At 39.9% G+C, this 13095-nt stretch overlaps 1 protein-coding gene across 1 annotated transcript in view; it reads left to right on the forward strand.

Moving 5' to 3' along the window:
• Positions 1-13095, forward strand: part of COL6A6 (collagen type VI alpha 6 chain) — a 93155-nt gene extending 80060 nt beyond the window's left edge. The window contains exons 34-36 of the mRNA XM_070391120.1: positions 1654-2325; positions 5438-5531; positions 12742-13095. Of these exons, the coding sequence (XP_070247221.1) occupies positions 1654-2325; positions 5438-5531; positions 12742-12931 (956 nt within the window). The 3' untranslated portion in view covers positions 12932-13095. The remainder of the gene's footprint in view (positions 1-1653; positions 2326-5437; positions 5532-12741) is intronic.

Genomic DNA, 13095 nt, shown 5'->3' on the forward strand with positions numbered 1-13095 from the left:
ATTCTGGTTATTAACCTTTCATCGAATAGCTTTCATTTGCAGCCCGGGCTCATATCTAAGTACCAGCTGTCCACACACATGTTATTCCGTTCTCATTCTTCTCTTTGGTTTTTAAAGAGGCCATTCCCATCCTTAACCATTAACTATTCCTGAGAACCTAGGATTACAGAATGTCAGTCCTGGAAGGGCTCTCTGGGTGAATCTGATCCAACGACCTGATTGTGCAGAATCGGGGCCCAGTGGTGCCTTGGAGACGCACAGAGAGTGTTCCTGGGCACTCATAGAGTGAGACTGAAACCCAGGAACCTGACTCTCAGGCCAAGGACCTCCTCACCACTACACCACATGGCCCTCTCTCTATCCACACAACACTGACTTCATACGTAGAAACTTCTAGAAATACTGCTATCCTTTGACGAAATTATTTTACTGGCCTGCCCTCAGTGTCACCTCTAAAATTAGAAGATTGGGTGACCTTTAAGATATTTCCATTTTTTTATTTCTCTGAATATTCATATGGCAGAGTCAAAAGAATTTACTGTTTTTATTACTACACATTTTTTGTTAAGTGAGATATACATATGTATTAAAATGACCTCCTGCTATGAAAGTTTCTTAACATGCATTATTTATATTCATTTATTTAACAAACACATATTGAGCTTTCAACTAATAATCACTGTGAAAATACAAAAATAAAGAGTAGCTTTGTCCTTAATGTCTATACGCAGATAGACACCGAATTATAACCCTTTATTCAAATTGAAATAGAAGATTCATTTCTTTCTTCACTCCACCTTTTAAACAGATTACTTTTCATAGAACAGTGTGAGCATAAGGATAAAGGTCATTGGTTTAACCTGTGTATAGTCAAGTAGATAGATCATTTTATGTCATAATACAGTATACTCTTTTTTTTTAATCCTCACCCAAGGATGTTTATTGATTTTTTAGAGAGTGAGATACATTGATGTGAGAAACATCAAATGGTTGCCTCCTGTACATGCCCAGACCGGGGATTGAGCCCTGACCAAGAATCAAACCTGCAACCTTTTGGTGTATGGGATTACGCTCCAACACACTGGGCCAGTATACTCTTAAAAGCATGAGATAAATTGTTCACTCTGATCTTTATAAACTTAAAAAACAGCTAAGAAGAAACTCCTGTTGAAAACAGCTTAAGTTTTAAAAGTCATGGATACATGGAACAGGCTGACAAATATCAGAGGGAAGGGAGGCTTAGGGGACTGGATAAAAGGAGGTGAAGAAATTAGCCAAAGAATATATATACATAGCCCATGGACACAGACAACAGTGTGGTAAAAGCCAGGGGAGCGGGGGAGGGGGTAGGTGGAAGTGGGCCAAGGTGGGGAAAATGAGGGACATGTGTAATAGTGTCAACAATAAAAAATAAAAAAATCAGATAGTGTTAGTGAATGGAGTTAAGACCCAGGCTGGGTATAAAGTCTGCACTTTAGGATACTGATGCAAACCATGTACTAGGAAATCTTCCTAGTGTTGATGTCAAAGTCACTTAGTAACTATTTTAAGATCAAAGGTCGTACAGTTTACAAATGTTGAAATCTGTGAGATGCTGTCTTTCCTGTTCTGTCCATTTCTGTTCAGTAACCTTAGCTGCCTTTTGGTCTGCAGATGTCTGCAAGCCAGATGCTTCTTGCGATCAAGCCAGACCACCCCCCGTGCAGTCTTACATGGATGCGGCTTTCCTGCTGGATGCCTCCCGACACGTGGCAAGTGCGGAATTTGAAGACATGAGAGACTTCCTGGGAGCGCTGTTAGATCACTTTGAAATCACCCCAGAGCCCGAGACCTCTGTCACTGGAGACCGGGTCGCCCTATTAAGCCATGCTCCCCCCAACTTCCTACCCAACACTCGGAAGAGTCCCGTTAGGACGGAGTTCAACCTGACCACCTACAACAGCAGACGCCGCATGAAGAGGCACGTGGAAGAATCGGTTCAACAGCTAAATGGAGATGCTTTTATCGGTCATGCCTTACAGTGGACTCTGGACAATATCTTCTTAAGTGCGCCGAACCTGAGAAGAAACAAGGTCATATTTGTGATATCTGCGGGGGAAACGAGTCACCTGGACAGAGAGACCTTAAAGAAAGAATCTCTGAAAGCCAAATGTCAAGGTTATGCCCTGTTTGTGTTTTCCTTTGGCCCTACTTGGAATGACAAGGAGCTGGAAGATCTAGCCAGCCACCCTCTGGATCACCACTTGGTCCAGCTTGGTCGAATTCATAAACCTGACCACAGATATGGTGTGAAGTTTGTGAAGTCCTTTGTAAATTCAGTCAGGCGTAAGTCATAAAATCTGTTCTTCCTTGCATGCTTAGAGTGCACTTGGTACAAAGTGTTGACGAGCTGACATGGATTTTTGGAAGCCGCGTGCATGTCTTCAAGGGCACCGCAGGGTCAGAAAGGAAAACACGTGATGATGAATGGTGGAGGGAGGGAGCCTCTGATCCCTAAGCTCTTCATTTTCTGGCTCATCTTTCTTATGTCTCTGGTTCCTATGGAGAAACAATCAGAGCAAGCAGCTGCTCTCGTATTTTGCCTGCATGGGGCAATAGAGTCTGGGAGTGTAGAGCCTCGGGCTGGACTGTAGAAGCCCTTTTGCCATGTGATATGAACATGCTGCCCTTTGATAGGAAGTGTCATCCGTTAACACATCAGAAAAGAGAGCCACAGAAAAACTCAACAGTTCTTGGCTTGGCTTTTACAAGTTCAAAAGGCAGAGTTTGAGGTATGAGGAGATACCATTTGTTCCTGTCAGAATGAAAGATACGTCCTTGCCAAACTTTCTCAGCCTTGTTAATGACTTTTTATGATGCCAGTAATTAGTGCAACTGGTGCCCATAAAAAATATTTTTAAAATCATGGCTCTATTTCTTGGAATGAGCTTGCCTTGAAAGTCTGCAGTTCATTTCGAATGCAACAAGATGCATAAAAAGAAGCCGTGTCCTGATCATGAGTGATTCCGGAGGTTGAAAAGCCCTTGGTTGAATTTCTGAATGTTTTCATGGTAAACGAGCCCTTGGAGTTCAGATAAATAAAAGTGAACATACAGGCAAAAGAGCACCCTGCATAGGGACATTCTGATTGTAATCCCAAACTTGTCACTGGCATGATATGTTGAGAGCCATTAAGGCTGCAAAGACACCAACCAGTCAGCACAGGTGAGGTCTGAGAAGCCTTGAGCAATTGTCGATGGGACGCTGCCATTCAAGTGTGAGTCTAGGACCAACAGTATCAGATCACCTTGGAGCTTGTGGAAAATGCAGAATCCCAGGCCCCATCCTAGACATTCTGAGCCAGAGTCTGCCTTTTATCAAGATCCCCAGGCGATCCACATGCGCATGTGGTTTGAGGAACACTGATGTGGGAGCAGTAAGCTCCCAGAGTGAAATCGATGTGGGTGTGATCTGGAACAGGAACTAGAAAGTGGAGCTAGAAAAAATGGGAGTAGGAGTCATGCTGAAAGAAGTAACCTGAAGGCACTTGCAAGGGTAAAACAAAAGAGCATCTTTAAAGGCTCTGAGAAACTTAATGAAGAAACACTTCTTATGAGGCAAAAAGCTCAAAGGAAGTTTAAGATGGAATTTCCTTCCCCAGACCTCCCAAATTCTTAAGAGGTGTTACATGGTGATTAGTCACACTACAGGCATACCTCAGAGATATTGTGGGTTTGGTTCCAGACTACTGCAATAAAGCTATATTTATGTTTATCATAATCTTTCTGCTGGTGGAAGGTCTTACCTTTAGTTTATAAAATAAAAATCTGTGAAGCATAATAAACGAGGTATGCCTGTATATGATTAGATAAATGACATCTACCACCGCCAGAGAAAGGGAAAGAGATGTTTTAAGAATGACTTGGGAGTAGGTGAGATAGAGAAAGTGCTTTTTGGAAAACTACAACCATGACAGTGTTACACACCACTTTTCTAGAAATTAAGTATCTAGAGATCTTCAATTTTAAAATCTAGCTGTAAAAGGACAAGAAGTTGAAGAAGGCTCTGACACAATCATATTCGAGTCTGCATACTTAATTCCATAGCAGTCACACAGACCCACACTCACCCACTCAACATTAACATGCACATATTACGTGTGAGCCACTCACTGTCCAGGTGCAGAGTATCGAAGGGGACAAAACCAGGCATGGTCCCTGCCCTCCCTAATTCTAGCCCAGCGCCCTCTCCAGGTTGTGACTCTTATTTAACACGTTGCTGTGATACAGTTGGCTATTAACGCAGTCCATATCGGCATCAACACATTTTCTAAGAGGAACAAAATGAGTGGCAAACTACCTGACGCTTAGAGATAAGACAGATAAACTATTAAAATTCAGATGGACAATAAGGGGACCGTCACAGTCTGGGGCCATTCAGCCCAGCAGCCCGCAGCCCTTTCTACAACAGTGCTGTCCGCAGCCCAGACTAACATGCTGCGCAGGATGACCCTGGGTCACCCGGAAGAGATTTAACTGTTTTTAACAAACATGCTCAATTTAATGCTCCAAGGAAATAAATAACACATTTTAAAGGTTAAAATGGTTTTAAAATATTTAAATGATGTGGTAAGAGGCCGTGCTTTATTATCCTGAGAAATTAATATGCTTCCAAATGAAATGAGCCACTACTAAATTAAATCCAAGATGGCGCTCTCGTTTCTGTTGTCAATGATACAGAGACCAGAAAGGGAATATTGTTTTCCCTTTGCATTTTGTTATTTCAAAGGAGCAAATGAAAATAACTGGGGGTTTTTTTCTTTATTGATTAAAGTATTACATATGTGTTCTTACCCTCCCCCATTGCCCCCCCCACCCCACCCCACTCCCTGAAAATAACTTCTGATTAATTTGTATTAATTAGAAGCCAGACTCTTAGGTCTGGCTCAGGATAGCTCCTCTAATGTTTGACCAACTTTAGAAGCTTTTACTTTTATTGAAAAGTAAGTCGAATTCTCCACCTGTAAATTTGGCAGGGATGTATTTCTATTTTTTTTTATTTTTTATTTTTTTATTTATTTCTGAGAGGAAGGGAGAGAGAGAGAAACATCAATGATGAGAGAGAGCCATTGATTGGCTGCCTCCTGCACACCTCCTACTGGGGATCAGCCTGCAACCTGGGCATGTGCCTTTGACCAGAATCGAACCCAGGACTATTCAGTCTGCAGGCCAACGCTCTATCCACTGAGCCAAACCTGCTAGGGTCAGAGATGTATTTTTAAACCCCAGTTTTAGAGACTCCTCTGAGAAATCCACTCCCATCTTATGTGCCAGCCCTAATCGGTATCTTCCTTTGGTGAATGTTGAAAACTGTGATGCGACACTTGGCATATAGAGCATTTTGCTATAATGTTAATAGCCATGCATAAGAGACTCATCACAAATTGTTCTCTTCCTAGGTGCACTCAACAAATATCCACCGATAAACTTCAAAACAAAGTGCAACAGACTCAGCTCCACAAACCTGAAGCAGCCCCCACAGCAGTTGCGAAGGTATTATCTGCTTGGCATCACTTGATAAATAGAGGCACCCTCCTACCTCCCCCTCCCTTTCTTCCTCCTCCTCCTCCATCCTATTTGGATAAAATCTATTGCTAAACCATATGAAAATACAATCTGAGGGGATAAGAGATAATCAAAAGGGACCAGGTTGATTTGAAAAACAACAAAGTTTATTACGTGGAAAATCTAATTGTTGAAATAAAACAGTCAATGGGACTCCCCAGTGGCAGTGAGCGTAACTAATGACCAGATCTTGGTTTCTAAACAGCATTCCTTACTAAAAGGAACTAGGGTTTTTTGGAGCCACAGCTAATTCTAGGCTGCAGCAGGGAAAGTGCAGTGTGAGCCTGGAATATTTGTTATGCCAGAAAGCAAGAAAATAGTCAGAAACTAACAGCAACATATCAAAAGGACAAATGAGCTATCTGAAAGGATTTTCACTGGCCCAATTTGGGAAAATTTGAATATCAAAAAGAATAATGATAGTAATGGATGAAAACACACTGATTTTTAAAAATCCACAACTCTGTAGAGGGACCCAAAAAGGGAGGAGGGAGGAAAAGCTTTATAGAAGTATGCCAGATAATGTAGAAGAAATGGGAGAATTAGAAAACCACCAATTTGTAATCCCAAATGTCATAACTGAGTCGGCAAGGATCGAGGAATGCTAAACCCATGGGGTGACAGGTTGTGGGGGAGCAGGCTAATTACACAGTCTCGGGAACCACTCCCATGTTACTTAGTAATACAAAGCGGGAGGTGTGCCTTCATGTGGTGAGATCTGGCAGGAAGATCAGGCAGCACCCACTTTAACCAAGGTCTGACATTATGTGCCTCCCGAGATGATGCAGGAGACACAACACCTTTGTGAGGTTCCTGCTGGAAGTGTTTGAGCCAAGTCTAATCCTGAGGAAACCACTGGGCAGTTCGAGAATGTGGAACTTCATAGGTTTCAGTGTCACGAACTGCAGAGATGTTGGGCACTTACTGCTCCAGGATGGGGGAGACTAAAGAGACATAATAGTCAAATGTAATAATGTAAATGCTGATTTGACCCTAGTTCAAAAGGAAAAGCTCATACAAATGACATTTGGGGGACAGTTGGGGAAGTTGAGTATGAACAATATGCTGGATGATATTATTGATTCATGTGGCTTTCCTTATGTGTGGTAATGGTATCATGTTAGTATAAGAATGGCTTTGCTTTTGAGACATGTGTGCTAAAGTATTTAAGAGTAATATGCATGATGGCTGCATCAGGTGGTTTTCCGAAGAGGAAGTAGGATGGTGTGTGTGTGTATGTGTGTATGCATATATGTGTGTATATAGATATACGTGTGTGTATATACACACAGAGTAGCAAGATGGGAAAAGTTGAAGAATCATCTAGGTGAAAGGTATAAAGGTATTTATTCATGATTCTGTTCTTCCCAATATTCTGTGCATTTGACAATCTGTAAAAAAAAAAAAAAAAACTTGTAAAGCTCAATGGATGAATACAGGAGACTAATGGACACATCTTAAGAAAAACAATGAACTGGAAAATGTAGATGAAGAAATTACTCAGAATGCAGAGAAGATAAATATAATTTAAAGGCAGTACAGAATGAAAAGACTAACCTATCAAATTGGGCTTCTAGAAAGATAAAATAGAAATAACAAGTGAGAGAATATTGAAAGATACGGAGAGATGATCACTTTCAAGAAATTATGAAAGATGAATTAAAAGATGAAGGAAAGACAAGGTGTAACAGACAGAATAATAAAAGGAAAACAATTGGGCATGGGGTAGGGGAGTGCAGAACACCATGACAAGAAAGCAAAGCAGCTGGAAAGCCCAGTACACAGAAACTACAATTAGGCTGGCAGCTGAGTTATCAGTAGCAACAGTGGAAGTGACAGTGCTACTGAGAACCTTGAAAGCCCTGGGAGGACATTTTTGTCAACTTAGAAAAACTGTGTTTCAAAAATGATGGTAAATCAAAGACAACGTGAGTAAACAAAGAACAATAGTTCACCACAAAGAGACCTTTGCTAAAGGAACTTCTGAAATACGTACTTCAAGGAAAATAAAAATGACCGCAGAAGGAAAGGCTGAGATGCAAGAAGAGTGAATGATAAAAATTTGTCAATATTTAGATAAATCTAAATAAATGTATTTTTAAATAATATCTAATTTGTGGAAATAAGACATTTTGCACCTCGTGAGTTTAACAGAAAGAAATAATTGTAAATGGGAGATATCTGTAATACTATCAACAATAAAAAATATATTTAAAAAAACACTCAAAACAATTGTACTAAGATGTATAAATGTTATTTATGTATTAATTACCTAAGCATGAGAAAATACTTTAAACAAAATCTTTTGTTATTAAAAACAAACAACATAATAAATACTTTTAACAAATAAGCAGAAAAAGGAAGACAGCAGAATTGAATCCATTTAATTATATCAGTAACCAAAATAAAAGTACATAGGCTAAATAAGCAGAGATTGATGGATTTAAGAAACTAAATAAAATCCAGCTATAACTGTTTTCAAGAGACACAGCTACCAAATAAGAAATGGAAAAGTGCAAAGTAACATTAAGGGGGAAAAAATATATAGCAGGCAGATGTTTTAAAAAGAAAGTTGGAATAGCTATGTTAATATCAGATAAAATTTACTTTTAAATGAAACCATTCTGTGGGAATAGAGTTAGTATGTGATGACAGTGTTCAATCCTAAATTTATAAGAGGGTAATAAAATCTTAAAATATACAAAGTGAAAATTGAAAAGCTACACAGAGAAATTGCCATAGAACTGTCATCAGAGTTGGAGATTACAGTATACCAGTCTCAATATTGAGAGGTGAAGCAGACAAAAATCAGTAAAGAAGTAAATGATTTAATCATAAGTAACAAACTTGATTTAATAGACTCATCTGGAACCCTGCACAGAAAAATGAGACATTCTTCTGAACAACACATGGGGCATTAAGAGCTGTTGAATCAAGGTAGAGTTTACAGGTGTTATGCAATTTTTTAACTTATCAAGCAAGTGGTGCCATCAGTCCAAATGGTCTGATCACAATGCAATTAAGTTAGAAATTAAAAGAATATTTTTAAATTTTTTATTTCTTGATTTGAGAGAGGGAGAGAGGAAGAAACATTAGTTTGTTGCTCCACTTATTTATATACTCATTGGTTGGTTCTCGTATGTGCCCTGACAGGGGATGGTACATCAGGACAAAGCTCTAACCAACTGAGCTATATTTTTTAAGCACATACATTTTTAAGTTAAAACCACAATCTAAATAATGCGACAAAGAATTATAATGAAAATGCAAACATACTTAGAATGGTATAATAATCAAAATTTATATGTCAAAACTTGTGGGACACCTCAGAATTTATAATTTAAGCAAGTTGATAGTCTTAATTATTATGTTAGGGAAATTTTTTAAACTCTAAAAGTTATTGAGCTAAACACTCTTCTTAAGATGGTATAGAAGAAAAAAAATAGAATATACCCAAAAGTAGGAATAAAGTAGGACTTAATATTTTTAATTAAGATATCTTAGAAAGTATCAACAAAGGCAAAAGTTCGTTCTTGTAAAACTTAATAATATATTTTTTTGCCTGCAGGAATACTACTTACATTTTTTAACAATTAGAAATAATTTAAATCAAGTAGTTGGAAGAGGGTTTGTTTCAGTGGTAAATCTCACTGTACTAACACACACACCTGCCCACATGGGACTGAAGTCAAATGTGTGCACCAGCCGCTGGGAATCACACGTAGGCAAGAGCCTTAGACAATGTGCCAACTTTGTTGTGCGGAGTGTGCATTTCTGTGTGGTGGTCAGGACCAGAGAGGCACTCCCAGCTCCAGAAAGAAGCGAGGAAGCAAGCCCCTGCCTGGAATGGCGCCTCTCTCCTTGCTGCGAGGCGGGGAACTGTCCAGCAGCAAATGCTTCCTGAAGTCAGGCCTGGAACATGCCTGTGCTCTCAGTCCACCAAGAGCAGGGCTCCCCCTGCTGCAGGTGCCTGGAAGTGTGGGAAGGGCTTCGCGTTTGCATCGGGCTCCACACAAAATGCATTGGGCCACAACTGCGAAGGCAAATGCAATAGTCAGCTTATGCAAATTCAAAGGCATTTTTGGAAACGACTCCCAGCTCGTGTTGTTTGAAGAAAAATATGAGTCAAGGCAGGTATTCACAGTGCTTTTGGAAGGGAAGTTTATTTCCCTCTCTCCCCTTTGCCTTAGATATACCTGGAGGCTCAGCTTCCCCTTTGTATCCAAAATGGTGAAATGCTAGGAACTGACTGGGGCATCAGAAATTGAGACATGAAGCACATACCTCCCTCGGGGAGCTCCCTGGCGGTGTGTTAGGCTGGGACACGCGAGGCCTCCTCCAAGTGACCAAAGGCTATAATCAAAGGTAACAAGGCGCATAGCTGTGCCTGAAACTTCCTGCCTGAGCCTTTCAAGGGAAGTGAGGCAGAACTGAGCACAGATTGAGGAAGATGAGAGTGCCTGCCAGGCAAGAGGCCTCAGAATGACCTGCATAAGAATTAGATCATTCTGCTGTGAGATTTAAAGAAATACGGGTAGAAGCTGGTTCTTATCAGATGGAAAAAGAAAGGAACTGAACCGGAACGCAGTCAAGCAAGGACACAGATGGCCAGTGGGGGTGAGATTGCAGGGCAGCCTCTTTGTAAGCACTCAGATCTGCTCAGAGGCAGTAAAAGCCAGAGAACCGCCTGCATATTGATTGTCAGCCAGGGAAGCACTTGGCCAAACTTGAAAGCATTGACAGACCAGAGCCAGAACAACTGAATTGTAAAAATGGACAGTCACCAATGCCATATGAATAATACATCTGTTGTAATTCTGCTTTCCAACGTATGTTTGTTGGACACAAAATGTATGTTAACATAAAAAGGATTCTCGAAATAGAAGCAATCTTGTCTGCATTTTCTACTCCAGTGAACCCAGTCGACTAGTAAATGCAGTATGGCTGAGTCCTGATTATCTGTGTAGATGAGGAATCTGCGATCACAGAGAACTGAGATCTACAGTCAATCCCTTCCAACTCATTCTATCCAGCTTTGCTGGAGGCGGGCACGTGTTGCAAGATGAATTGGCTGTTTTATCTTGACTACCTAGTGTTGAAGTTACCAATCAGTAAAGAAGTATCTGAGCAACATAGAGCAGAACTATATAAAGTCTTTATGATTCCCAAACAAGGTAATCAAATGATTCTGATCAAATGCTTATCCTATATAATAAAGAGCTAATATGCTAGTTAGACCAAACAGCAGAACGACCATCCAGATGACCTTCCAGATGAAGCCCGGGCTGTGAGGGCTGGCTGAGGCAGCTGGGGCTGCGAGGGCCAAGCTCCTTGCACGAATTTCGTGCATTGGGCCTCTAGTCCAATATAAGCTCCTATATACAACAGAGTGAAAAAAAATGGGAATTCGGAGATGTGGTATTTATAATGTTCAACCCTTCTGAGAATATTAAATATTTGAGAGGGGTAATGCTATGCCAAAGAAGCAGCTACCAATTACTAACAACTTTTTCTTAACAAAGGGAGGACTATGACAAAGACAACTAAACTTACCATGACAAGTATTCCAGGGGAAGAGAAGGGAACTGGGGGAGAGAAGAGAGAGACCAGTACAGATAAGTTTAAGCCATGAAAACTATTACAGACTCAAACTAATGCAGTCTCCATGACCAGTGGAGCCATGTTTTCGTGCATATAGACAATTAGGACTTTGGGGAATCTGAGTTCAGGTTTAGTCTGGAATTTGATAAGAAATACAGAGAAGAGCAAAAATGTGCGGAAACTGTATTTGTACGGAAATTTAGTCAGCACTGCAGTTCTTGGTAACTGGGCATTTGGTGATCAATTTAGTACGTTCCTGATAGCATTGATGGAAGTGAACTGAGACACACTTTGGGATATGAGTTTAGAAGCCAAGACATATAGTATGTAATGCATGGAGGCTTCAGGGTCTGTGTAACATGGATGGAATGGTTTTCTTGCTGATTTGATGTCTCCTTCACCCCTAGCTATCATTATAGATGAAAGAAAGTATGTGGTATGTGTGAAAGAAGTAAACTTAATTTTAAATTCTGTATCTTTCACATATTCGTTTTCTAAATATTGATGTTCTTGTGAGAGAAATCAGATTTCTAGCTGGTGAAAACAGAAAAACCCAAATGAAGAAATAGATCATAGTGAATATTGACACTATTTCCCTGGTCTCCACATTTGGAGTTCTCTTGAATCTTCTCTGGACCACAACCCAGCTAATTGCTAAGGTTTATAGGTATTGATAAACCTTCTCTTCTTATGCCACCAGGCTGTCACACATTTACCCGAAAAATATTTATGCAAAGCTTATATGCCAGGTTCCTCGTTCCTTAACTGTCCAACCTGCTCCAGACTACCTGACTCCATGTGCTTTTAAAAGCGTAACATTTATCATTTCACTTTCTTTTAACAATTCTTTTTTTAAAATATATTTTTATTTGTTTTAGAGAGGAAGAGAGGAGGAGAGAGATAGAAATATCAATGATGAGAGTGAATCATTGATCGGCTGCCTCCTGCATGGCCCCTACTGGAGTTCAAACCCGAAACTCAGGCATGGTGCCCTGACCAGGAATCAAATCATGACCTCTTGGTTCATAGGTCGACTCAACCACTGAGCCACACCACCCAGGCTATCATCTCACTTTTCTTATTTCATCTTGATGATTCTTCATAGTGTCCTGAATAAAAACCTAGTTCAATGGAAGTAACATTGTACTCTTTTTTTTTTAAAGTCTTTATTATTGAAAGTACTACATATGTCCCCCTTATTTTCACATTTGACCTCTTCTAGGCTGCAAACATTGGACTCTTAGCATCAAAAGATTTGGGTTATAGTCTCAGCTCTGTCGCTGACCTTCAACTCCTAGATGTAATTTGCTGTTGAAATTACACTCTTGCACACTTTGACAAGATGTCTTACCAACTTCTCATACATCTGCCCAGTTTCATAATGCCCAGTTTAGTCATCTTCATGAAATTACCCTGAAGGAAGGATGCAATAAGAAATGGGTGCAACAATTAATTTAGGAAGAAAGATTAATATAGAGTCTATTAAAGTTGAAATGGCATCTATCTTCTATGATGTTTTTCTTCTTTTGTTGTATAGCTTTGTTCCTGGACCACACAAAGCAGCCCTTAAAGAAGATGCATTACAAAAGGCAAAATTCTTTCAAGATAAAAAATATGTTTCAAGAGCAGTAAGAAACAGCAGAGATAATACTGTTCAAAATTTCACCAGGAACACATTCCATACCTTTAAAAATGGAAAAAAGATGATAAAAACTGTTCCCAAATGACATACAAAGGAAGTGCTTGAAGAATTTAACCTTAGGAAGCATGGTAAGACTCTGGACTTATGTAACTAAATTCACTGTCAAAATCATGGATAACTTTTATTTAGATTCTGCCTATATTGGAGGTCCACTCTGAAAGGCTGGACAAACCACAGGTTGGAAATTGA

This window comes from Myotis yumanensis, unplaced genomic scaffold (assembly GCF_028538775.1).
Source record: "Myotis yumanensis isolate MYYU_CA2020_CCGP unplaced genomic scaffold, mMyoYum1.0.hap1 SCAF_14, whole genome shotgun sequence".
In the NCBI taxonomy this organism is placed as follows: Eukaryota; Metazoa; Chordata; class Mammalia; order Chiroptera; family Vespertilionidae; genus Myotis; species Myotis yumanensis.